The 27,933-nt window shown below is 40.0% G+C and overlaps 1 protein-coding gene across 2 annotated transcripts in view; it reads right to left on the reverse strand.

Moving 5' to 3' along the window:
• INPP5A (inositol polyphosphate-5-phosphatase A) overlaps window positions 1-27,933 on the reverse strand; it is a 569,268-nt gene that overhangs the window by 356,634 nt on the left and 184,701 nt on the right. For both annotated transcript variants that reach the window (XM_089669171.1, XM_089669173.1), the window contains exon 3: window positions 410-510. In XM_089669171.1, coding sequence (XP_089525297.1) covers window positions 410-510 — 101 coding nt within the window. The remainder of the gene's footprint in view (window positions 1-409; window positions 511-27,933) is intronic.

Genomic DNA, 27,933 nt, shown 5'->3' on the forward strand with positions numbered 1-27,933 from the left:
ATTCTTTTAGTTTTTTCTTTTAATAAAGGACTTGTCAAAGACCATGTCCTGTCTTTTTTCACACTACCCCCTTTCCTGACCTGCATGCTCAGATAAGGGTCTGGTATGGATCCCCCCCCACGCCATTTTTTTTACATTCTGGCATGGGTGTTCTCCTCAAAACCCGTGCCAGGGTGTGTGTGTATATATATGTATATATAGACACACACAAAACCAAGCTTTATTTTTCTAAGCTGGACATTATTTTTACAATACTGGGGCACCTTGACTGCACAAAAGATACAACCAACTTTTTCTGTACGATACGAATTATACACATAATTCATACAGTAAGACAAGCAGAACCACCGGATTTCCAGCTAAACGGTTTTTCATGGTAATCACACTGATACAAAGGAAAAAGACTTACTTGACCAGTTTGTCCACGTGGGACATAGATGCTTCATAATTCTTCCCACCAACTTCCTGACAGTGCAATGATAAAAATTGAGGCTTCTGTGCATGCACAGTCTGAAAGACACAAACATAACATATACAACAGTGAGCAGATATTGCTGAAAAACCTGTAATGCAGAGCAAAGAGTAATACCAAGGGGGCAAACATCACATTTGTTTTTCAATATCCCTTCTGCATCATGAATTGGATACCATGACGCCGTTAAATTGATTCTAAAGGCCTAATTTAAAAAAACAAAAAAACTGAAAAAAAAACAAAAAACAAACAAAACATGGTATACTTACCTGTGTGCGGTGGTTTTGCAGAGCAGCCCGGATCCTCTTCTGCTCGGGTCCCCCAACGGTACTTCTGGTCCCTCCCTCTTGTCGGGTGCCCCCACGGCAAGCAGATTGCTATGGGGTCACCCGAGCATGCGCACTCCCCAGCCGCTGCTCCGTGTGTTCATTCACACACAGAGCCCCAGCTGGGCCCAGCCCCCTATCTTCTCATTGGCTTACTGTTGTGATTAAAGATCCATTATCTCCTGCGATCAAGGACTCAGATCAAACAGGCGTTAGTGACAAGCAGCGTGTTGTGTATTCATCCACTGGTGATCAGAGGTTGTGCAGCTCTATCATGAAGCTGGGGAAGCTTAATAAAACTGTAGAGGAAGATGAAAGAAAGAGCGCACAAACCTTGCGCATTACCTCAATAAATAGTGACTAATTTTATTAATAAGGAAATATACTCACAAAATGATTGTATAACAGGCATAAGTAACCATAATCCAAACAGGGTTACAGGTAAATCAAACGGGGGGGGGGGGGGGGGGTTATACCCTGTTTGGATTATGGTTACTCATGCCTGTTATACAATCATTTTGTGAGTATATTTCTTATTAATAAAATTAGTCACTATTTATTGAGGTAATGCGCAAGGTTTGTGCGCTCTTTCTTTCATCTTCCTTTACTGTTGTGATTAGCAGCAGTGGGAGCCATAGGCACAGCCAATGAGTAGAAGGAGTCCTGGAATAGCCGAGACTCTAGTGTACGTTGCTGGATCGAGAGGGGGCTTAGGTGAGTATTTTTTTCCTTTATGCATGGAATGCATGAAGGTAAAAGACCTTGAGCCTTTACAACCACTTTAAATCATCTATACTATTCAGACCTTCAGCACATCTACTGTTAAGAGTAGTGTTGCAATGAGGACATTTTTTAGCTTTGGTTCACACATGTGCCATGTTGGAAATCGCATGTAATTTGAATAGGAATTGCATTGCATTCCTATTCAAATCATATGGGATTCTTTGTAATGTGATTTGAGCCCATTCATTTTGTATGCAACAAGGCATCAGGATATCAGAGGGCAGAAATGGAGGATGAGAAAAAGGGACAACATAGAGGGATGTGATTCTTGCATGTGATCAGCAATCTGCGCTGTCCAGACAGAGGGTCAGGGGTCCTAAAGCCTCATAGGACAATCAGGGGAGGATAAAAACTCAGCTGATCACTAGTAAAAGTCCCAAGACTGCCATGTACTGCTGATGAGAAAAGGTATTTAGCAGTTTATATTTACTAAAATAATTGCATTTCCATGTTGTGTGTACTGTGGGAGACCAGTTATAGTGAATACAGGGTCCAGGGTTTAGCAACACTTTAATAAGCCATGGTTCCCATATTTTAAGGAGTTTAGTTTGCATGTCATTGATAATACTGGATATTTTCTCATTAGCCAGTATAAGATTAAAATAATCCTTAATTAACTGGATGTTATTTGTAGCTTTTAAAAGATTATTAATTTTATTTCATTTTGGCTAGTGTTCTGCTTTAGCACCATGGTACTTTTTTAAATGTGGCCCTTTGTTTAGCAAGTGCTATTTATGAATGCACTGAATACCAAACAATCATTAGATGGTTTATGAATGGATCAGCGACTGCAGCCGATTATCCATTCATTCTGTTGCAGCGACACAAGAATCTATTTCTTTAAACTTTTCCTGCCCCCCTCCCACCCATACACACACTATCTGCAATAAAGTCCCTAGTGACTGGTATATTACCCCTCACCTCCTTTATCCTTCACATTTGAACATTAATCCCTTCACCTCCATCCTACCACTGTATTTGACCAGTAAATTAACCCCTTCACTGCCTACTTTTTGTGTTTGCCCTGTACATTAATGTATCTAGTGCACCTATCCAAGCTCTTTAACACCACCCCCCACCCTTCAGTAAACCTGTGGCAAAAAATTAGAACACCTTGGGAGGTCTACTTTAATAGAAAAACATTTGGGGGGTTTTCATACTATTCTGGCATTTTTATGTTATTGAAAGAAGATTTTTCTCAACATTTTTGGTCTTTATTCCTTTCATAGTGAAAAAAAAATCCACTATTAGGTATGATTAAAGTAAAGCTCTATCTGTATCAATAAAGTACAGTGTTGTATGAAAAAGTAATTGTCAATCAAACCATCACAGAGCTGAAAACTGGAAACTGTCCTGGTAATAAAGAGGAATAACAGGCAGGTACGCACGTGGTTACGGAGACTGTATATTGGAAGCCCTCCCAGATTTAGAAGTTGAGACAATATATTGACGATATACAGTCGGGTCCATAAATATTGGGACATTGACATAATTCTAACATTTTTGGCTCTATACACCACCACAATAGATTTGAAATAAAACGAACAAGATGTGCTTTAAGTGCAGACTGTCAGCTTTAATTTGAGGGTATTTACGTCCAAATCAGGTGAACGGTGTAGGAATTACAACAGTTTGCATATGTGCCTCCCACTTGTTAAGGGACCAAAAGTAATGGGACAATTGGCTTCTCAGCTGTTCCATGGCCAGGTGTGTGTTATTCCCTCATTATCCCAATAACAATGAGCAGATAAAAGGTCCAGAGTTCATTTCAAGTGTGCTATTTGCATTTGGAATCTGTTGCTGTCAGCTCTAAAGATGAGATCCAAAGAGCTGTCACTATCAGTGAAGCAAGCCATCATTAGACTGAAAAAACAAAACAAACCCTTCAGAGAGATAGCAAAAACATTAGGCGTGGCCAAAACAACTGTTTGGAACATTCTTAAAAATAAGGAACGCACCGGTGAGCTCAGCAACACCAAAAGACCCAGAAGACCACGGAAAACAACTGTGGTGGATGACCGAAGAATTCTTTCCCTGGTGAAGAAAACACCCTTCACAACAGTTGGCCAGATCAAGAACACTCTCCAGGAGGTAGGTGTATGTGTGTCAAAGTCAACAATCAAGAGAAGACTTCACCAGACTGAATACAGAGGGTTCACCACAAGATGTAAACCATTGGTGAGCCTCAAAAACAGGAAGGCCAGATTAGAGTTTGCCAAACGACATCTAAAAAAGCCTTCACAGTTCTGGAACAACATCCTATGGATAGATGAGACCAAGATCAACTTGTACCAGAGTGATGGGAAGAGAAGAGTATGGAGAAGGAAAGGAACTGCTCATAATCCTAAGCATACCACCTCATCAGTGAAGCATGGTGGTGGTAGTGTCATGGCGTAGGCATGTATGGCTGCTAATGGAACTGGTTCTCTTGTATTTATTGATGATGTGACTGCTGACAAAAGCAGCAGGATGGATTCTGAAGTGTTTCAGGCAATATTATCTGCTCATATTCAGCCAAATGCTTCAGAACTCATTGGATGCCGCTTCACAGTGCAGATGGACAATGACCCAAAGCATACTGCAAAAGCAACCAAAGAGTTTTTTAAGGGAAAGAAGTGGAATGTTCTGCAATGGCCAAGTCAATCACCTGACCTGAATCCGATTGAGCACGCATTTCACTTGCTGAAGACAAAACTGAAGGGAAAATGCCCAAAGAACAAGCAGGAACTGAAGACAGTTGCAGTAGAGGCCTGGCAGAGCATCACCAGGGATGAAACCCAGCGTCTGGTGATGTCTATGCGTTCCACACTTCAGGCTATAATTGACTGCAAAGGATTTGCAACCAAGTATTAAAAAGTGAAAGTTTGATTTATGATTATTATTCTGTCCCATTACTTTTGGTCCCTTAACAAGTGGGAGGCACATATGCAAACTGTTGTAATTCCTACACCGTTCACCTGATTTGGATATAAATACCCTCAAATTAAAGCTGACAGTCTGCAGTTAAAGCACATCTTGTTTGTTTCATTTCAAATCCATTGTGGTGGTGTATAGAGCCAAAAATGTTAGAATTGTGTCGATGTCCCAATATTTATGGACCTGACTGTATATATCCCTCAATGAAAATGCAAGTTGCCTGGCTTTTGTACTTTGAGCCATTGACCTGAAATAACCATAGCGCAAAAAGATAATTCAAAACTTCTGATCAGCATGTTTGTTGCGGGGTAACGACTCAAGGAAGAAACTGGATTAGCAATAAGCTAGGTAACCAGATTTCAGAAGCAAAGACCGCTCCCTACATTTAATTTATCATAGTTAAACATTTCCTTTAACAGATTTTATTTACTGCCATTGGAAACTACAGAAAAGTATAAACTGCATGCACCCTCACTACTAAGATGCCCATAAATTTCCCAATAAGTAGCAGATCCTACATTAAGGCTCCATGCACACGGGGCATTTCAATAATGCTGGTAATGTTAGCTGTGTAAAGTCACATTAAACGTGTGAGTTTTTCAGCATTTTTTAGAACTTTTGTATTAGCACTGAGCGGCGTTTTTCCGCTTCTGTGGTTTTTAGAGTTGTTTACCAAAAAAAAAATTTTTTTTGGTCAAAAAAGTGTCCAAAAACAGTGGTTTGCCATGATTTACTGCATTTTTCAGAATTGGAACATTTTTATAGCTAAGAAACTCCTCTAGAAACCCACTAGTTCTGTTTTTTTTTCTAGCCAAAAAAACACCCCTGCCAAAAATGTTCATTACAGTCTACGTGTGCATGGACACATAGGATAACATGCTGGGGGGGTTCACTGGCTGTAGAAGAAAATGTCAAAAGCCAAAAACAGCCGCTGTAAAAATGTCCAGTGTGCATGAGAAAGGTAACGCTTGCTTTCCAGGTCAACAGATATCGAATAGTGAAAAACCTGGAAGCTAAAATGTAGTCATTAGGAATCTTTCACACTTGGACTAATGCTTTCTCCCGTCTAAAGAGCAATCATTTGTGGATCGCTTTTCAGAGTGTGGGATAGCACCAGCTAAAAGGAGTTCAGTAGGCGCTACTGCTGCATTTTGATGCCCATTTTTTTTGGTTTTGTTTACTTTTTAATTATAAAAACAGCAATTTTACATCGCAGGACAGTGCAGCAACTACAAGCCAAGCATTTGGTTTGCAGTTAGGCCCCACTGATCTCAATGGGTGAGTTTGACAGGCGGTATCTGCCCCATAACCCTCGGCTGTATGACCCGTGAAGTATTGAATGTACCCACAGTTACACAAATCAAAACGAACGTGTGCTGAAAACACACAAACCTATTCCAGTAAAGGAAGACAACATCAAAAGAACTTTTTCTTCATACAGTATTCTTGGTAGACCAGAAGTTTAAATTAGGAGGTTTTACCTGTCAGCACTAAAGAAAATAAACCTTTTTGTACCAGGACACCTACACACATTCCTGAGCCACAAACGCTGGAGAAAAATGCAAGAGCAGGGGCCTGTCTCCAGGAATGTGCATCAACATAGAATATTACAGTTTTTATAACTGCAGGCTTTTACCTCCACTGTAATCAGCACTGAAATAATATGAAGTCTTTCTTCCCCCATCCTCTATCGGTGCTCAAGAGTAACACAGGCTGCACCGAGGTGTTCCACACCAACAGATTAAAAATTAAAATCTCTCACTGGAAGCATATCTACTCTGACAGAACCTGGACATTAAATATGCATGTCGACTGTTCGGTTTTCTGAAAAACATCCTAAAAATTAATGGGTTAAGCGTGTGTAATCATCTTAGACATATGAAAAGTGCTCTACAAATTACATTTATACATGTTGAAGTAAACTTTTGTTGAACACCACAGGCATGTTCCTATTCAACGATACGTTTCATGGTTGATGAAATTACAGCATGGCCTTTACAAAGAAATGTACTGTGTAGGAAGTACATACCAAGCCAGAGGGGCTTTTTGCGCAATTCAATAATGTTTTGCAATATTTGGTAATGCCCCAACACTTAAATGAGAGCCTAAAAAATTGTCAGATTCTGTAAAAGCAAGCTTTGAGGCTTCTTTAAAATACAACTAAAGGCCCCTGTATGACAGCCAAAAGACCCAAACCTACTTACTAATGAAGTGTGAGCCTCAAAGCAAAAAAAATAAAAAATTCCTTTACACATTTTTCCAACTGAGCCAAATCTTTGTGTCTCACATGCACCCCCTTCCAGGCACTGCAGCACACAGTGTGAGGGTTTTAGCAACACAGGCTGTGAGCAAGACTATGTGTGGCCAGGTGCTGATTGACAAGGGACTTGTGAATAATAAGACAATGCTGATAGCTACATCCTCTGCAACATTTTTTGAGCCACTGTAGTGCAAGCAGGCACAGCGTACATGAGTGCGACAACTTGTGAAATCAATTTACCTACGAGAAACTCCGGTATAAAAGTTGTCGTAAACAGCAAATAAAAAAATGAACAAAGCATATCCCTCTATAGTATGTACTTGCCTCTCTCCAAAGTACTTAGTGTGATTTCTGTCTGCATGACCTCATCATGGAAAGACCATATGTGTCCTGAAGAAGGGATCTCACTTAGCAGAAAACTTTGTCCTCTGAATAAGATCTCACTGTGGAAAGATCAATGTGTGTTCTGGAGGTGGAATTTTACTGGGGAAAGACCAATCTGTGTGCTGGGGTGCGATCTTACTGGGGAAAGACCAGTGTATGTACTAGAGATGGAATGTCAAGCTAAATTAAGAACTGGAGCCAGAGTCACCCCAGTGACACCATAAAGTGTAAGTGGAACTTAAACATTACACTATATAGGACATATACTGTATATATAAGTAGTCTCATTTGGCAACAGGCAGAAGGGGAGGGTGTCAAGCAGGGAGAATAATTGTATATAATTTCAGCTGCCTGTATCTCTGGATGCACTGATCATTTCTGACGTGGTTTTCAATGAAGTTAACCCCTGATTATGCATTTTCCATCATATGCGCAGTTGGAATTACTCAAGTTTGCAACAGGTTTACTTGAAACAGACTGCTGTGAATCAAAACATCACAGTGCAACAATAACAGGGCAGGACAAAAATACATCCCACATTTATTCCAAAACTGTATTCAGGGAGTCTTATATTTAGAAATCTAATTGCACAGTAATGACATATTTTGGAAAAGATGCTGTTTGGCAAAGTATACATGTCTGAAAAGTGCCGTGCAATTAAATGCTTTCATCCGCTCTCTTCTCCCCTATATTATCTGAATTATAATTAAACTGACTTTTTCTTATAAAGAAAGAGCTTCCTTGGCCTGACAGACAAGAATTTAAATAGAATGGAGGTTTTCCCAGATCATTTCTGTAGCTATATTAGAGATGCACTGACTGTCAGATGTGAAGCAGGATCCAATGCCCTATGCAATGTTACAGGCCATCTCCACAGCATGGGGTCCGGCAACTTCACCGGGGTTGCATTGATTCGAACGTTCCGCTTCAGTATAGGCATTAGAAGACCACGAGGGAAGATTGAAGAATCATTATAAGAAAAAGTTATTTAAAAAGTTGATTTCTCAGGAAAGAAGAGGTCCATCACCTAGAGACACAAGCAAAAAAACAAAAAAACAACCAAAAAAAACCAAACCTGGGGACTCACAGTGGGGTAGGGTTAAAAGGGAGGTGCTCTGGGGCGAGTCTTCAAAAGGTTGCCAGTGTCCATTCACCTGAAGGTATGATCCAATAATTCATGGTGTATAAATAGGTTGCCTGAGTCTTGTACTGTATGATTAAGGTAAGGGAACTAACATTTTGTAAAATTCTAAACATAAGTGACTGTTGCTTCCGGACATGTACTACATCGATTAATCCATTCAACCACCATTCCAGAGCTCCTCTATGGGTGCCCCTGTTCAAAGCCCTGCTCATGTGAAGTTCTGCCCCATGTCTTCTAAACCATACTCCTTACACTTTTATGTATTGAAGCTGCTGTAAAAAGTTGTACTTCCATGTAATGCAAGGGTGACCATTCCCCATTGATTCAGTCTATCAAGAAAGAAATAAAACCATTTGTATTTAGGTTGTCAAATAACAGAACCACATAACTGTTTAAATCTTACAACAACCTATGCACTTTGTGGGTTGATGGGGAGACATATTCAAATTAATCTTAGACAGAACTTAGGGCAAACCGCTAAATACACAGTAAAAACAAAATTATATCATATACATATACACTGCTCAAAAAAATTAAAGGAACACTTTGAAAACACATCAGATCTCAATGGGGAAAAATATCATGCTGGATATCTATACTGACAAGAACGTAAGAATGCCCCATCGTTTGATGGAAATGAAAATTATCAACATACAGAGGACTGAATTCAAAGACACCCTGAAAATCAAAGTGAAAAAATGATGCAGCAGGCTAGTCCATTTTGCTGAAATTTCATTGCAGCAACTCAAAATAGTACTCAGTAGTTTGTATGGCCCCCACGTGCTTGTATGTATGCCAGACAATGTCAGGGCATGCTCCTGAGATGACGGATGGTGTACTGGGGTATTTCCTCCCAGATCTGGACCAGGGCATCACTGAGCTCCTGGACAGTCTGAGGTGCAATCTGGTGGCGGCGGATGGACTGAAACATGATATCCCAGAGCTGTTCTATTGGATTTAGGCCATTCAATGGTATCAATTCCTTCATCCCCCAGGAACTTCCTGCATACTCTCGCCACATAAGGCCAGGCATTGTCGTGCACCAGGAGGAACCCAGGACCCACTGCACCAGTGTAGGGTCTGGCAGTGGGTGCAAGGATTTCATCCCAATACATAACAGCAGTCAGGGTGCCATTGGCTAGCCTGTAGAGGTCTGTGCGTCCCTCCATGTATATGCTCCCCCCCAGACCATCACTGACCCACCAACAAAACGATCATGCTGAACGATGTTACAGACAGCATAATGTTCATCATGGCTTCTGCAGACCCTTTCACGTCTGTCACATGTGCTCAGGGTGAACCTGCTCTCATCTGTGAAAAGCACAGGGCGTCAGTGGCGAACCTGCCAATGCTGGTGTTTAATGGCAAATGCCAATCGAGCACTATGGTGCCAGGCAACGAGCACAGGGCCTACTAGAGGACGTTGGCCCTCAAGCCACCCTGGAGATGTCTGTTTCTGATCGTTTGGTTACAGACAGTCACACTAGTGGCATGCTGGAGGTCATTTTGTAGGGCTCTGGCAGTGCTCATACTATTCCTCCTTGCACAAAGGAGCAGATACTGGTCCTGCTGATGGGTTAAGGACCTTCTATGGCCCTGCCTGTCTCCTGGAATCTCATCCACGCTCTTGAGACAATACTTGGAGACACCGCAAACCTTCTGGCAATGCCACGTGCTGATGTGCCATCTTGGAGGAGTTGGACTGCCTGTGCAACCTCTGTAGGGTCCAGGCATCACCTCATGCTTCCAGTAGTGACTCTGACCCTAGCCAAAAGCAAAACTAGTAAAAAAAAAAAAAAGTCAGAAAAGATAGAGGGGAAAAAAAAAAAATAAATAAAAATAAAATAAAAAAAAATATATATATATATATATATATATATATATATATTATTATTATTTTTTTTAATTATTTATTATGTATGGCTTTATAAACTTTTTTTTTTTTTTTTTTTTAATTCTGTGCAGCAACTCTTGGGGTTTAAGTGGCTCTACCACAGAGAAAGGCAGCTGGGTGATGCACCTATTTCCCAATTCAGGAATTAGGCTTCCTAAGTCTATAAAGCTGATTCAGGAAGAAGCAAAGTGATGTTCTTGGTTTCACCTCATGGCAAGGTTTTGATGGCAGGTGAATTTTTAACATACATGTATTTTTAACTATGTATTAAGCGGCTTGTCTAGTGGTTTCCCTTACATTTCCCTTAAAGCAGAACTCGGGAAAAATGTCTTTACATGTTCTTGCTGCTGATTTCCTACCTTCACTGAATATGTCATCCAACTTCTGGTTCACTCAGTAGTTGCTCTGAAATAGACTATTCATTTTCAGATCAAACCATGAATTCTCTTTGGTTTCCTGTTTGTAAGACCAGTGGCTGCTATGCCTCCTATTCCCCCAGCTCTGGTCTTGGCACATCCCTTCTGGGGTTTTCTTTCTTTTTCTAGGAAGCAGTGATGTAATTCAGCCCCACTTGCAGTGGTGGGCGGACCGAGACTCAGACAGATTCAACATGTACAAGCTTAGTGTACCCCCCCACATTCACTACAATGCCCTGTGGTTGATGGGAACTGTAGTTTCCTTTTACTGTAGAGAGAGAGGAGAAGATATGATTTAATCCCTGCTGTTACACCTCTTGGCAGAGCAGATGTGGTTATCTTTTTAATTACATTGATTAGGTCATGAAAATTAAATTAGACTTTTCTCCTAAATGGTAAGGATTTTCAAAATATTATAATTAATGTTTTGTGTAGGGAGTGTACTAATGGGTGATTATTTTGCTTATCCAGGATGTCTCCTTTAAAATTAACTTTATGAAGACCTAGTAGCTATATTTGGGAAAAGAAAGTGTGAATGAAACTCACTTCTGTGGTCCAAGATCACCTCTAGCAAAAGTCCCTATAGCTTACTATCAACTCTTAATAAGGTTTTGCTTCCTGAGCACTAATTGGCAGCCTACATACCAAATTATTATAGAAGCTTTACTAGGGATTTACTGAAATCTGTCATGCTGCAGAGTGTCAGGGAGAAGAAACGCGGTGGATCTGGGAGTAAACTCCCAGGAGCTGAAGGTACAGCCATGCAAGATTGTAGATACAGTAGTACATGTATCCCCACAGATTTAAATAAATCTGTAAAAATGTGACAGTTCCTTTTTACAATTTTAGGTAAAGTTCATTACCTAAAAAGTATATTACCTTAAAACAAGGTTAACCTCAAAAACAATCTGGAAGGAACAGAATGTCACTGCACAAAATTTCCCATAGCACTTTGCAAAAAAAAAAAAAATGAATACCTAAACAGTATTTGACAAAATGTGTGGGAGATGTGCTAATGAGGGCTTAGATGACATCATCATTGGCCAAAGGTTTATAAGTGCTGTGATTGATGTAAAACCTTTGGATTTTCAAAAACATTTGGATACCAGTTCACAGAGAACATCACACTGTCCAAGAAGACTCAAACTATGATACAAGCCACATTCAAAGGTCAGTCTGTCCCTTCTATTAATTTATGAGCCAGTACAATTTCCCTATATAACCTGAAGCAAGGACATCATATTAAATTGTAAGACTTTTGTATGGAAAAAAAAAATTATACACTCAACAGAAATTCTACAAAGAGGTTTATATCACTCCAATAATTATTTATGGCAAGATCAAATAGCTATTTTGCAAAGGGGCACCAAATAAGAATACTATTTTTATATTCAGGTAGTGCTATAGGGGCTTTATCATTAATACATATTAAACAAAATTGGTGTATATTGATTTAATTATATATATGTAACATGGCATAGTTGAAAAGAGCTAGTTTACTCTCAATTTGCAGGTTTACTTTTGAGAGACATTTGAGAACTGCTGTAAACAATTACATGGCATTTTGTGTAGTTTACCGCTACTATATGCAAGAATTTTATGTTTCAAATTCCAGAGTACACTGCATTTTAACATAAAAATCCTGCACAACAAAAGATTTTCTATTGGGAAAAAGAGGCTGTGGGCCAGCAATAATTGGATTTTTGTACTTCCCATTTTGCTTGAGGTGATTGTAGCCGTACTAGTGCACTTGCGACAAACAATTGAGTACTGTCCGTGATACTTTTATTTGCACTAACATACAATTTTAAGGACAAGCTTTCAGGGTATGTCTCCTTCTCCAAAGTCCAAGCAGTACAGTACTGTTTGGACCTTGAAGAAGGGGGCATACCCCAAAAGCTTGTCCTCAAAATTGTATGTTAGTGCAAATAAAAAAAGGATCACGGACAGTACTCAATTGTTTCTGTACTTCCCATAAAATACTGTTCTTGCAGTTGACTAAGGAACATGATTCAGAAACAATAGGGTTATACTCACATCTACAGGAGGATTTGGACACTGGCAAAAAACAAAACAAAAAAAACCTGTGACCGCTACCAGTATGCCTTAGTCTGAAACAAGCAGTGCTGAGGGCGAGGCCATAAAGAGGGTTGGGACTTGTGTCCCTCAATGAACTCCAATAAAGGGGTTTTAGCCAAATACAAAAATCCAATTTTGTCATGCATGGAGAAACATAGGATTCAGAGAAAACTGACATGTTCAACTGAAGGACAGGCAACACAGCAGACAAAATGCTAGAAGGCCCAACTAAACTATATGAAGGACTGCCTGCAACTCAAAGAGCTACCTGAAGGACCTTATGTCTAAAGCTGGCATCAGAGAAAGCCTGGACATCCAGCATGAAGAACTTATAGAACAGATTAGCAAAAGATAACGTGGCACCTTTGCAAATCTGGGAACCTACTTCCTGATGCTAAAAATCCCACATAAAAAGGTATAGTAAAAGGTAGAGAAACAGAAAAGTAGAAAGTAGAATGACAGAACAGAGTGGGGCCAATCCTTAAGATTATAAGCTTGAATGAGCCACCGAGAAATAGGGGAAAAAGAAGTTGGTTTCCTTTTATGGGGACCATCATGAATGCAAAAGAAGAAGTCAGTCTTCCCAATGGAGGCAGTGACTGCAAGGTAGACAATAACAGCTCAATCTACATCTGAACATTGAAGGAAAGTTTCCTTCTGAAATAATGGACAGAGAGAGGGAAGAAAAAACGTACTGGTTAAGGTAAAAGGCTGACATCACCATGGGAAGAAGGAGGTTCTGGCTTTAAATACCACTTTGTGCTTGTACAAGATCAGAAAAAGTTCTTTACAGGATAAAGCAGCCAGTACAGACATGTCACTGAGGTGACGGCAACAACCTTGTCAGAGAGTGAAAAGTGGAGTATCCCCTATAGACTCAAAGGACAGTTTCTGAAGTGCTGAGAAAACTGAATTCAAATCTCATGGAGACAAGGTGGATGCACGGGGGAAGCCATGTGAGAACTGCCCTGTATGAAGATCTTAAGGAATAGGTTGCTAGCAGTCTCTGGATCAAGATTGTAAGTGCTCAGTACTCAAGACCAGTTGTTGATCCAGGCCTGATCATATAAAACGGGCATGATTCATCCTACTCCTCCTAGTCCTCATGCCAAATGAAGTATGCCTTCCACGTGTGATGGCTTTAAACATCAAGGAGATCACACAGTCCAAGAGGGCCTTCTCCCTCAAGGTCTAGGCATCAAAAGATAGCTGTAAAAAAAAAAAAAAAAAAACTAGCTCAAGCAGTGTGAAGATTAAGACTTTATCGAAGAAAAATGTAATCTTGAACTAAAAGAAAAAGTGGCTATTCGAAGAGTTAAACTTTTCTCAGAGGAAAAAAAAAGAAAAGATGTCAATTCTCATAGGACATTAGCAAAGAACTGAGGCATGCTTGGAGTGGGGTGGAGTTATACCAGGCTTTTTTGCCAATTTCCAATCCTCCTGTAGGTGGCATTCTAACTCAATTGTCTCTGAATCCTGTGTCCCTCAATGAATGTGAAAGAAACTATGTTAATTTCTAATCAGGCTTAGTTCAAACTGGGCGTTATAATAATGCTGGTAACATTAGCTGTGTAAAGTAGCGTTTAGCCAGTTTTTTTGAGTTTGCAGTTTTTAGCATTTTTTAGAGTTTTATTTAACTAAAAAAAAAAATTAGTTTGGTCAAAAAAACATCCAAAATGCTGGTTTTCCGCTATTTACCACGATATGCAGTTAGAGCATTTTTACAGCTAGAAAACTCCTCTAGAAACCCACTAGTCCTGGGGTTTTTTTTTCCAGCCAAAAAAACCCCCTGCCAAAAAATATTGATTACAGTCTGTGTGTACATGACACATAGGATACAATGCTGGGGAGATTACTGGCTGTAGAAAAAAACCCATCAAAAGCCAAAAACAAAATAACAAAGATCCCCCAGCGCTGCTATGGAACCCTAACAATGAATAGTTGCTCACACCTAATCCTCTATGTGCCAACAAAAATGAATGCAATATATACAATAATGGTGTAGCGTTAAATAAACATACAAATTACTATAAATGTACAATCAAAATAACATATGTGTCACACAATGGTATAAGTACTGTGTAAGATCCTACTGGATCTATAAAAAGCAGGGGTGGACTGACCATTTGGAAACTCAGGCACTGCCCGAGGGCCCAGGGCCAGTAGGGGGCCCCATGAGATGCCCCTGGTACCTTTTTCATAGGCTTTTTTGAGTTTGGGCAAGGACACAGGGGCCCCATGATCCCCTATTGCCCAGGGGCCCCATGAGTTATCAGTCCGTGCCTGATAAAAAGTGTAAGAAAACGTGCCAATAATAACTTTCTAAAGTGCAATGAATAAATGGGTAAATCGCCAAGTTCAGACCCACATGTAAGCAGATCAAACAGGCTTTTTCACCACTCAGCATGGGTGTACTGCATACACTCTGGAGTAGTAAGATGGCGCTTTACCAGAAGTGCATCACCACGCCGCATCTACGCGTTACGTCACGCACACGTGACCCTTGCTGAGTGGTGAAAAAGGCTGTTTGATCTGCTTACATGTGAGTCTGAACTTGGCGATTTAATATGTTTTTATACAAATAAACAGTATTGCACTATGGGAGATCTGTTTTTTATCCCTTTATGGTCCTAATATGAGGTTCACCTGTTGATACATATACTGCGGTACCTGTTTATCGAGGAGTGTTTTCATATTGGAGGGGCTTTGGAACCTGAGTGGCCTGGAAAATCAATACCAGTAGGATCCAGGGAGATCTGAAAAGGCGTGTTGACCCTTGTGGGTCGCATCAAGGAGGTGAGGGGGCATGCCTGCTATCTAGGATATATGCTCACCATTTGCACCAGCACTGGAGCACTTTTATGAAGATAAAGGCAGTGCTACACATCAATTGTTATTGAGATTGTTGTATTGTTTGGACACTTGGCTTTTATGTATATTAATTTATGTGGATATTTACACCAGTCACTTTGTGTTAACATTGATATATATCCCAGAGTGGGGATACTTCACTATTTTTATCACTTATTAGTTGGGAGTTGATCCCTTTAGGGACTGGTTGCTAGCACCTTATTGGGTCCTTGGTTTAAGACCCATTTATTCATTGCACTTTAGAAAATTATTATTGGCACATTTTCTTACACTTTTTATAGATCCAGTAGGATCTTACACAGTATTTATACCATTGTGTGACACATGTTATTTTGATTGTATTTTATTTATAGTAATTTGTATGTTTATTTAGTGCTACACCATTATTGGATATAAAAGCCAAAAACAGCAGCTGTAAAAACGTCCAGTGTGCATGAGGACTTAAGTAAAAAATGAAGAAAGAAGTACAAAGTAAGAAATGGCATGCAATGTCAAGCCGCAGCTACCAAAGCTAGCATTAAAAAGGGCATACATTCCAGAGATAAATCAACAATTCTACCACTTTGCAAAACACGCGTTCAGCCTCATCTTGAACAAGCAGTTCGGTTTTAGTCACAAATCCTCAGGAATGGTTTAAAAAGAACAGCAACAAAATGAACAAGGGGGATGTAGGATCTCTGCTAGGAGGATCAATTACATAGGTTACAGTTATTTACTCTGGAGAAGAGGTGCTTGAGAGGACATATTGTTAAAATGTTCAAATATATCAAGGTTGACTTTAGTAACTGTAATAAAAATGTGTTTGAAGTGGACACACAGCCACAATTTCAAGTTGGAAGAACGGAGGGATAACTTTAGACAGAAAGACCTTAGAAAGGGTTCTTTGCTGGTAGAGCAATAAACAGATGGATGTCCTTTTTGCAGAAAGTGGTACTCGCCGAAGAGTGTTGACAACCTTTAGAAGTGTTGCTGAAGAAGCAGACTATAGATGCTATGGGAATGTTATAAAATAAAAATCACACGCATATAAACACACATAGGCTGGCCTGGTTGGAAATTAACAGAAAACATTTTTATTGTAAATAAAACCATGAAAGAAAATGCACATAAAAACCTAAAATTATAGTTGGGGTCTGTTCAAAATGTCTCTTAATAAAATAGTCTGAGATGTCCCAGGGACAGCTAACCACACAAATAAGTGTGACTGTAAAGCTAGGGGGAGCGAATCTTGTATTCTTAATAATTACAATGGTAGGAGACCCTGTGCACCTTTATAGAACAAAACAAGCTTCTCTTCCTTTCACAGCTCATGTTCAGTTCTGTAATTTGCTGCTTCAGCATTTAACAGGCTTACTGGAAAAATATATTTAGTTTTACTAAATGATTGATCAGGGTATATGAAGACTGTCGTGTGAAATATGAAGGAACCTGTAAAGGGCCCTCTGGTTTTTTATTTGAAGATCAAACTGAAACAATTTTAACTCTTCATTAAATAGTGATCAAGCACTGCACCATGACATCAAATGTTCTCTCCTGTTTAATTTAAAGTCTTCAGTTGATATTACAGCGAGTGACAGTAGGACAATTACATTCTAAATTTGGCCGTCTGAAGAAGCTACATAGAAGAGCCGCTAGCCCATGGTGACTCATGGATACTTTATGGAGAAGATATCTTATGCGTTAAAAGCTCCATGTACAAGCCTCTGAAAGAAGCTGCCTTTCTTCAATTACAATTTATACGTCGTAACTGTTATGACTGAGTGTCAAAGTGAAAAAAAGATCCCAAATTTTCAGCTGTTACCAGAACACAAAGCGGTGAAATCTCCCAATGGAGACGAGCTCTGGTGACAACATGGGATTTCCCTCACTTTGGAAAGTTTGTCTCTAGACTCCTGTTATGACTTTGGAACAGGAAATGAAGGGGAATCTTCCCCAAACAGGCACAGATGGGGGGAAAAAAAAAAATCTCTCAGCGGTTATAACCTTACTCTATCCAAAATAAAAAGAAATTTGGCTTTAGTTCTACTTTATGTAAACATTTATATTTTACTGTTACTTTTTTAAGCACAAAGTTACTTCCTGGCTCCCTGGAGTGAGAGGAGTGTCTTCATCCAATCAGCCCATTACACAAAATCATTCGAAATAGACATCGGCATCTGACCTTGTTTGACACCGCAGTACCATGTCTTTTCATTGTCCTCTCTTGCAAGAAATCCATTTGACAAGGGGAAATTTCCAAGGCACAAACCAAAGGTTCTATCTGTACCTTTGAATTGTGTTTACGAGGACTTAAAATGTAGGCAATCCCTCCTGTTTGCTTTTTTTTTTGGTTTGTCAATGTGTATAACTTTGGAAAATATAAAATATGTTCGTCACATCTCTATAATACATAGAAGTTTTCCCAGGTTTTGTCTCCTTAAAAACGCTTCAGGCAAAGAAAAAAAAAATACTTTGCGATCCTGCCAGTGTGCTCCTAACTTCCTGTTTGAGCTGACAACTCTGTCTCTGCAGCATTGAACTGCCAAGAATCCAACTTTCTGTGGACTACAGAGCCACCCTATGTTAATGAGATAAGGAGAGAAGCAGGAGTTCTGTAGTCTTAAAGGATAAGTTCACTTTTGAGAACATGTAACATGTTCCACCCGTTTTTAGGGTGGAACATGTAACATGTTCCCAATGCTGCAGCTGCCGCCCACTGCTCCTCCCTCCCTGTGACAGAAATACAGGGAGACGTTCCCCTGTACTGTCAGATTTGAAAACAAGGGCAAGTAGATATACTGACAGATCTGCAGGAGACCTGCATGGTACCAGCGATCTACTGATTGCTGGTGCAAAGCTTTACAGACCCCAGCAGACAAAACAATGCACAATTTTACCTGCAAAAAAATGTACATTATTTTTGTGCAAAATGTGAACTTAATCTTTAAAGAATTCCAGGTATAAATATTTTATACAAAGTTATACTAGTCCAGCTTGGACCAATGTAACTACTGTATTTATATACCATACCTGGCCGATGCCCCTGGAAGATGGAAATCACTGAAGTAGACACCACTTTCGCAGTGATATTCTTCACTAGTGTTGGACAGTGGCCTAATGCATTTTGAATACAGAAGGTCAACTGCTCAGCACGGACTCTAATCAGAGAATGCTTTGCATTTTCTAAATGAATGCAAAGCATTCTCTGATTGGATGGTGTGGAGCGACAAGGCAATGATGTCATACTCTCCACCTTGTCTAAAGAATGCTTGCATTAATTCATTTATTCTCTGAATGGCACCTGTTCAAAACAGTGAACCTCCTGTGTTCAGCAGTCCAGCCACTCAGCATGGGACCCGGAAGTAAGTGGAGAACACCGGAGAAGTGTTGTCAACTTCAGTGATTTTCAGCTTCCAGGGGTATCGGCCAGGAATGGTATATACATAGTTACATTGTTCCAAGCATGTACAATACATCCATTCCAGGAATTCATTTTTAAAATTGTAGTGGGCATTGCTGCTTCTCCATAAATACAGTACAGTAAGGGCCAGTTCACACTACATGTGTTTCAGTTGTTTTTTTTCCGCATCCAAAACTAACAAAGTAGGTTATATGGTTGTCAATGTCATAATTCACATCAGTGCTTGCAGTTCCAGCACAGAAATGTACAGGAACGCGGTAAAACGCAGCAAAACCGCAATGGAATGCACCAAAAAACGCACTGGAACGCACATGTCCCTATTTAAATTGAAGGTAAAGAGAGGGAAAAAGAACTGGAATGTATAAAAAAAAAACGCACTGGAACTCATCAAAAAGGCACCGGAATGCACCAAAAACACGCATGCAAAAACGCATCCGGAACACATCTGGAATATGTTTCTGTAGTGTGAACCGGCCCCGAGTGTTGTCAGCCTTGAACAGGAAGTGTGTTACTGGTAGGATCACCAAGAGAAAAAAAAAAAAAATGAATACAGCCATTACATCTAAAACTGATGAGCTACAATATATAAATTTTTCGTCTTGGGCCTGAATATAGTCAACATAAAACTGTACTTTTGTCTAGACGGGGCAAAGTAATAGGTTTGCTTGATAACAAACACCACAGAGTACTTGACTGAGGGACATGCAGAATATCGAGGCTAATACTTACCAGCCAACTAATAAAACAACCACCCCTCAACCTTCCCCACCTGAAATAACCACACAACTCTCCTTCTTAGGTGTCAAAACGGCCATAGCAGCCCATTTATTTAACCTATTACATAACACTTCATAAAGTACAATCAATGTATTAACTGACATTAATGATCCCAACCGGGTTCAAGGTCTTCGAAGGCACTGCTAATCACATCAAAATAACTTGGCTGTATTGGACACCCAATGAGAAGGCCCTCAGCCGCTCCTACACCGCTAAGGGACAATGCTACAGCTACGTAGTCCCAGATACAGCACATTAACTACAACCTTACCAACGTAACCTTATAACTGAGAAGGGACACCCATACCTACGATGGGCCCATAATCCTCAAAAATATCACTCCAGCACCGCCTTCAAAGACTCAGCGACCCCAGCCAGTTGCCTTGACAAAAAACTCAAGACAAGGACCCCAAGACACAAAATGCAAATAAAAGAAAGGAAACAAAAACCCCAAAAAACAGCAAGACAAACAGCAAGGACAGAGCCAGGAACTTGAAACAAACCAATGAAACAGGTCCAGGGAGGGCGGGAGAAACCTCACCCGTGCTGGCACAAGCTCTGACTGACTCCTGACAAGTCCAACCGCTCTCCTCATCCTGGAAAGACCTCCCTCTTCACTCAAAAACTCCAATCAGGTAAGCCACCACCCCTACCAAATGAATATACTCCCACCCTATTAGAACATCTGCCTCGACTGCAAGCCCCAGTCATGCTGGCCCTCCCCTTAGCTTTGCTCAGTTCCAGGCCATGTACTTTCCAGCACTACCTTCCCACCACTGATCTACTCCCACAAGACTAAACACCCCAGCACAAATTTTGACTTTCACATTGTGGAATCATGCTCAAATTTAAGTTCTCTGTCCAAAACCGCACTGTGGGAAGCAGAGGGGAAAAGCATGTTCCCCCATACCAGGAAGTACCACGTTCTATTACAAGCTCCAGCTAGCAGCAGAAACGTACTGGAAATGTTAGTGAATATCTAGTGGTGGCTGCTATCAAACCAACCTATTATTTTTCCAAGTCTAGACAAAAAACAGCTTCACTTTTTTTTCCCTTCCTTGAAAAAGGTGACATACAAAAAAAAAAAAAAAAGCTTAAACAATACAAAATTAAAAACAAAACACAATGATATATATATAATACATCTATCAGCACACAAAACAGTTTGCTGGCGTAAAGACAGCACAAAGTTTAAAGTACAGCACCTTGTGTGTAATGTCTATAAACCAGCTGGAGCCAACTATAAATAACTAATCCTCCCAGTCAGTTGACTGCAGAGACCTCAGGAATTCCCTCCAGCTTCAGAATTACAGCTCGCCGACGCTCAGAGTCACGTGACCAAACAGTGGATGTGCATGTACTGTCGCTCTGGAGGAAGCAAATTGGAAGGTTACCTGCAAAGAATATTAACTCTGGCTGGTGATTTCATTTCCGCGCCTCCCTGTTCCCTGGAGATCTCCACTCAATTATCCTTTGTACTTACAAATAACATTTTTCTCATGCCTCGGAGATCAGATATCTGCTTTTACTCTAGTAAACATGGCAGTTTTAGTCTTACAACGTTTTAAGTCATCAGCTGAAAATTGCAAACAGCTAAAAACATAAAACTCGATTTTACACAAATGTGTATAAACCTTTCTACATCTGCACAGAAATAAATGGAATCTTGTACTGAGAGTTATGCAGCTCATTGTACTGGTAACAATGGACAGAGTTGCTGAGAACTATGTATTTGGGTGCAGAACTATCTATAGGTAAAGCTGGCCATACATTGATTTTTGAGCAAAAGTTTACATGAAGATCATTCCATAATACCATAAGTATGACTATACAATTTTCATATGGAAGTCCAGAAAAATGTTCAATTGCCATGGCGAGGTTTGATTTTTTAATTATGTTTTTGTTTTTTAATTTTATCATTCCATTTACTGACGGACAAGTAAATGCGACTTTGAATGGGAATCACATTCAGTAGTTAAAAATTTGTTCAATCAGATCAGAAAGAAGAAACATTTTCCATCCTTTTCCTTCGTAGCAGATTTGACCACACTGAGCAGTAGAAAATCAAACCAACTTAAAATTACTGTCTTCACACATTAATTCTTCCACTGTATGGCTAGCTCAAGGCTTCAAGCACACAGGGTATTTTAAGAACACTCATAACATTAGCTGTGTAGAGTCAAGTTAAAAACGTGAGTTTTTCAGGTTTTGTGTGTTTGTATTAAGGTTTAGTGGTATTTTTCCGCGTTTGCTTTTTTTAGGTTTTTTTTGTCAAACAAAAATGCTGGTTTGCAGCGATTAGCAGCATTTTTCAACGTTCAAGCGTTTTTACAGCTAAAAAAACTCCTCTGGAAACCCACTAGTCCTGGGTTTTTTTACCGGCCAAAAAACGCCCCTGCCAAAAAATGTCGATTACAGTCTGTGTGCGCATGGACACATAGGATAACATGCTGGGGAGTTTGTTAGCTGTAGATGAAAAATGTCAAAATCCAAAAACCTTGGGTGAGGTTCACTTGTGATCCAGAACAGTATGCTTCAGTGTGAGTGCAAACCGTGCCAGAAAATAGAAGTCTCCATAAAAGTCTAAGTACTGAAGTATTGATCACTGTGGGCTGCTTGGCATAAGTGTTCCTGGGAACAGTTCCTTTTAGTCCAGTGTGAGTGCCAACCAGCGGGGAAGTTGGGGGCAATCAATCTCTGGCAGAGTTCAGTTAAAACCACGTTAAAAAAAAAAAAAAAAAAAAAAAAGTGAGTGCACTCTAAGGCTCCATTAACACTTGTGTGACCCCGCAGTCGTATGATTTTTATTAGCACTTTCAATGTGTGCAACTTGGATGTGACTTTTGCCATTGACTTTGTTGCACAACTGTCGCATTGATAAAATTAAGATGCGACTTTCATATGACTCTTAAGGGTTTACACTGCAGTCAATGGCACTCAAGTTGCAAGAAAGCCGAACGAAAGCAGCGGCGGAACCTTTTTTAAGTTGCACATATTTTAATGGTTGTCGTTCGAACATGTGAGGAGTAACCTGTCATGCTGCTTTAGTGTCCAAAGTTGCACAAGTGTGAATGGAGCCTTAGAGAGGATTGCCTATAGATAACTGACCAAAGATGAAAGAGTAATGAGACAGCTTGTATAATTTGGCTGACCACTACTGTTTTTTTTTTTCTATAACAATAGGCTCATCAATCAGGCATGTCTTCCTCCTTTAGCTTCACCACTGTTAAGCTTGCCATACATTAGACATTTCTTTTTTTGTTCAACCAGAAAATGTGCAGATTCCCCCATCAACACCCTCCGTGCTGATGGAGGAATCCGTCCCGCAGTGCTACTGTGTTCTGCCACCTGGGAGCCTTCCCCATCGGCAGAATACAATGATCTGTTTTTCCGGCTATGGCTGGTGGCCCTGACCTTTTGGGAAAAACCCAACAGGTTGGTTGTACATACAGTGAGGAACAGAAGTATTTGAACACCCTGCAATTTTGCAAGTTCTCCCACTTAGAAATCATGGAGGGGTCTGAAATTCACATTGTAGGTGCATTCCCACTCAGAGACAGAATTTAAAAAAACAAAAATTCAGGAAATCACATTGTATGATTTTTAAAGAATTTGTCTTGCACTGCTGAACATAAGTATTTGAACACCTGAGAAAATCAGTGTTAATATTTGGTACAGAAGCCTTTGTTTGCAATTACAGAGGTCAAATGTTTCCTGTAGTTCTTGACCAGGTTTGCACACACTGCAACAGGGATTTTGGCCCACTCCTCCACACAGATCTTCTCTAGATCTGTCAGGTTTCAGGGCTGTCACTGAGCAACACGGAGTTTTAGCTCCCTCCAAAGATGTTCTATTGGATTTAGGTCTGGAGACTGGCTAGGCCACTCCAGAACCTTGATATGCTTCTTACAGAGCCACTCCTTGGTTATCCTGGCTGTGTGCTTCGGGTCATTGTCATGTTGGAAGACCCAGCCACGACCCATCTTCAATGCTCTAAGGGAAGGAGGTTGTTGCTCAAAATCTTACAATAAATGGCCCCATTCATCCTCTCCTTAATACAGTGCAGTCGTCCTGTCCCCTTTGCAGAGAATCACACCCAAAGCATGTTGTTAACACCCCATGCGTCACAGTAGGGATGGTGTTCTTGGGATGCAACTCATCTTTCTTTTTCCTCCAAACACGAAGAGTGAAATTTAGACCACAAAGTTCTACTTTGGTCTCATCTGACCACATGACTTTCTCCCATGCCTCCTCTGGATCATCCAGATGGTCATTGGCAAACTTCAGACGGGCCTGGACATTGATGACTTGAGCAGGGGAACCTTCCGTGCAATGAATGATTTGAAACCATGATGGCGTAGTGTTCTACCGACAGTGACCTTTGAAACTGTGGTCTCAGCTCTCTTCATGTCATTGACCAGCTCCTCCCTTGTACTTCTGGGCTGATTCCTCACCTTTCTTATCATCAGTGATACCCCACGAGGTGAGATCTTGCATGGAGCCCCAGTCCGAGGGAGACTGACAGTCGTCTTTAGCCTCTTCCATTTTCTAACAATTGCTCCAACAGTTGATCTATTTTCACCAAGCTGCTTGGCAATTGCCCCGTAGCCCTTTTCAGCCTTGTGGAGGTCCAAAATTTTGTCTCTGGTGTCTTTTGACAGCTCTTTGGTCTTGCCCATGGTAGTAGTTGGCGTCTGACTGACTGTGGGATGGACAGGTGTCTTTAAAGAGCTCAGACAGGTGCTACTAAGTTAGATTAATGAGTGGAGTAGAGGTGGACTTTTTAAAAGCACAGTAACAGGTCTTTGAGAGCCAGAATTCTTGCTGTTTCTTAGGTGTTCAAATACTTATGTTCAGCAGTGCAAGACAAATAAATTCTTTAAAAATCATACGTGATTTTTTTTTTTTTTAATTCTGTCTCTCAGAGTGGGAATGCACCTACAATGTGAATTTCAGACCCCTCCATGATTTCTAAGTGGGAGAACTTGCAAAATTGCAGGGTGCTCAAATACTTCTGTTCCTCACTGTAAGTCTATCAATAGATCGACTTGTGTACAACCAGCTAGCCCATATATGGATTAAAATTTGTCTGGTCCCTGCTGAATTTCTAGCCCTGTATGCCCGGCTTTATACACATACACTCCCAAATGATCGTAGAATGTATATTTAGAGAAATGCCCCCACCCCAAATCAACGTTTTTTTCAACAGGTACACTTTGATTGTTTGACCATGATCACATAATGCATTAGGTTTTTTTTTGGGTACATAGGTATTACAAAGCACTGAAGAAAACCAACCACACAAGGGTAAACTAAGCAAATTCAATCTACACGCTATTCACTTTGCCATTTCTACACAATACACAGGTGCTTAATTTAGAGCCAGTGTTCATACTTGACTAAGCAGGGTGAAAAATTACCCATTGTCAGGAGTTAAAAATCTTTTCATATAAACAACGCAGTGCATTACGTGTGTTGTTCAACTTGTTTAGCTTGCCTCTAAGAGTGAGCACTTCATCCTAATATATTACCAGCAGGGGCCACACACAGTATTTATGCAATGAGTTTTATGGAGTGCCATCAAGGTGCTTTTTACAAGAAGTATTTCAGCAGAGGAGGAATAACTGACACTTATTCAAGTACGTAAAGAATAAAGCACTTGAGAAGGAGGATGTGCCAGGGCAAGGTTTAAAAGGAAGCAGGTTACAAAACCCAGCTTATGTCCTTTGTCTGGGTGGCATGTGTTTGACAGCAGTAATAACATCATAACAAGAAGAATCGGTAAGATTTTACAGTCCTGCTTGGTTTGAACAGTAACAGACTGCACATTATAAGAAAGGGTTTTAAAAACCATAATGTACACCATGAAGAAAAATGTAGCATTTACAAATACAGTAGCTGGCAGAAACAAAAAATAGTATCTGTTTAGTTTTATAGCGTCAGGATCGAGCCATGTGGGTGTAGATCTGGGTCAAATTTTAATAAACTTTTTTTAATTCAGGCAGGGAGAAATTGGTTCAGAATAAAAACAACATTCTAGCATTGCAGCATCCAGAAGTTAATTCTGAATAACACTACAAAATAAGAAAAAGAAAGGGGCGCACAAGCCTTGCACATTACCTCAGCGACTAGCAACTATGATGTACAAACTCAAAAGGCAAAAACATAATATACATGTTTAAAAAATATGACATTACAAAAAAGATAAAAAAAAAAAAACTTGGGTAAAAAGAAACCATAATATTGATAGTGGTTTTAGGTTTCTTATAGAAGACCATAAATGTCTGGTAAAACTCTGCTGACTTTGTGACTGCAGTTATACTGATAATGAAATCAATGAGTAATGTATACCCAAAATGCTGTCCAATATAGTTATTCCTAAAAGGAAAGAAATCCAAAATGATTCCTCGGAATGCAAGCCAATAAGGCAAACCGAAAGAGTGGAATTGCCATGTGTTCCAGGTGCTACTGCCGGTTACGGAAGTACATCACTACTGGTTTGCGCTCCAGCGGTCATCTTGGGTTACATAATTTCCGGCTACCTGAATGGTCTCGAATGGTCAGCATTAAAAGAGCACACTGGAGCACAGAACTAGACCAATACAGGTGTCAGTCTGGATCTTCAGCGCCCCCTACATGGCAACACCACCACTAGCCCTCAGCCCAACAACTGATGTTAGACTGGTCTCTTACAAAAGAGGTTCTCACTAAAAGAGTGTTATTTCTTGCTAACAAAAAAAAATAAAATAAACATCCAGCCACCCCATACTTTTACCACATCCTTAAAATACATAATAGTGAAAACCCTCCAGGCAGGCCTATTATAGCGGGTATACAAAGTCTCAACAGTAACTTAGGCTGCTATATCGTCAATTTTTTATTTTATTTTACAAGATCTTATAGTCAGTCTCCCTTCATACGTCAAGCACTCTTGCCATATGCTAGACATCCTATCTAATTATACCTGGCAACAGGGATACAGATGGCTTTCATTAGATGTGGTATCTTTGTATACATCTATTAAACATGAATTTGGTCTTAGGGCCATACAGTACTTTTTGATGAAAGATCAGCAGTTCAACCACGCCCAAGCCCAGTTTTTATATGATAGCATTAAATTCACTTTGAAACATATTTATTTTTCTTTTTTTGATACACACTATAGGCAAATACAGGCCACAACCATGAGGGCCAAGTTCACCCCTAGCTATGCCAATTTTTTCATGGGGTATTGGGAGAACCAGTTTATCTGGGCCAACAACCCCTTTGGGGTGAAGCTAGTCTTCTATGCCAGGAATATTGATGACATTATATGGGATGGAAGAGATTCACAATTGAAGCGATTCGTGAAACACTGTAGTTGATGACAGCAGCGTGATCTTTCTAGACCTGGAGTTGAGATTTGAATCAGATGGTACCATTTGCTCTAGAACTCACTTCAGAGTGCGGGGAACTCTTACCAACATGCAAAAAGCAACCAATTATGTAATGTATTTAAATTTAAGATTCATTTTTAGAGAGTGCAATACCAATTATTGATAAAGTATTAATTTTTTCCTTTTTTAAATATATTTATTTTATGAATTTAGTATTTTCGTGCATATAACGATGTTGTTATATATGAAAGAAAACTTTTTTATACATAGATATTTTTTATATTGGTTTATTTTATACCCACTATTGAAGCATGTTCCATCATTGTATTTGTTTTTTTTTTTATTTGTTTTTCATTCTTGGCTTACAAATTTAGTGGCCAATGATTTGTTTTTAAGCATTAAGGGCCAGTGACAATCGACATTGCACCATCCCGCCAACATCTCTACTGCAGGGCTATCGTGGTAGCAGTGGTTGAGGGTTGGCTGTGTGGTTGTCAAGTAGGAGATGCTGCCAATCCAGATTGACTCCAGCACGCTCTATTAATGCTGCCCATTCGAGACCACTCAGGTAGTCAGAAATTATGTAACTCAAGATGGCCGCTGAAGCACAAACCACAAATGACATACTTCCGTAACCGGAAGTAGCGCCTGGAACACATTGCAGTGCCGCGCTATTCCAGGCCATGGGCTAGTATTGGTTATGACATGCTTGTAAATTTTGGCATTTGTGAGTAAACATCTGTTACATTTTACTAATGAAATACTAATCACTGAGGTAATGCGCAAGGCTTTCTTTTTCTTATCTTGTAGTGATTTTCTGGGCCTTCCCAGCCCT

This window comes from Staurois parvus, unplaced genomic scaffold, assembly GCF_062004578.1.
Source record: "Staurois parvus isolate SC_StPar_1 unplaced genomic scaffold, SC_StPar_1.0 ptg000009l, whole genome shotgun sequence".
NCBI classification, from domain to species: domain Eukaryota; kingdom Metazoa; phylum Chordata; class Amphibia; order Anura; family Ranidae; genus Staurois; species Staurois parvus.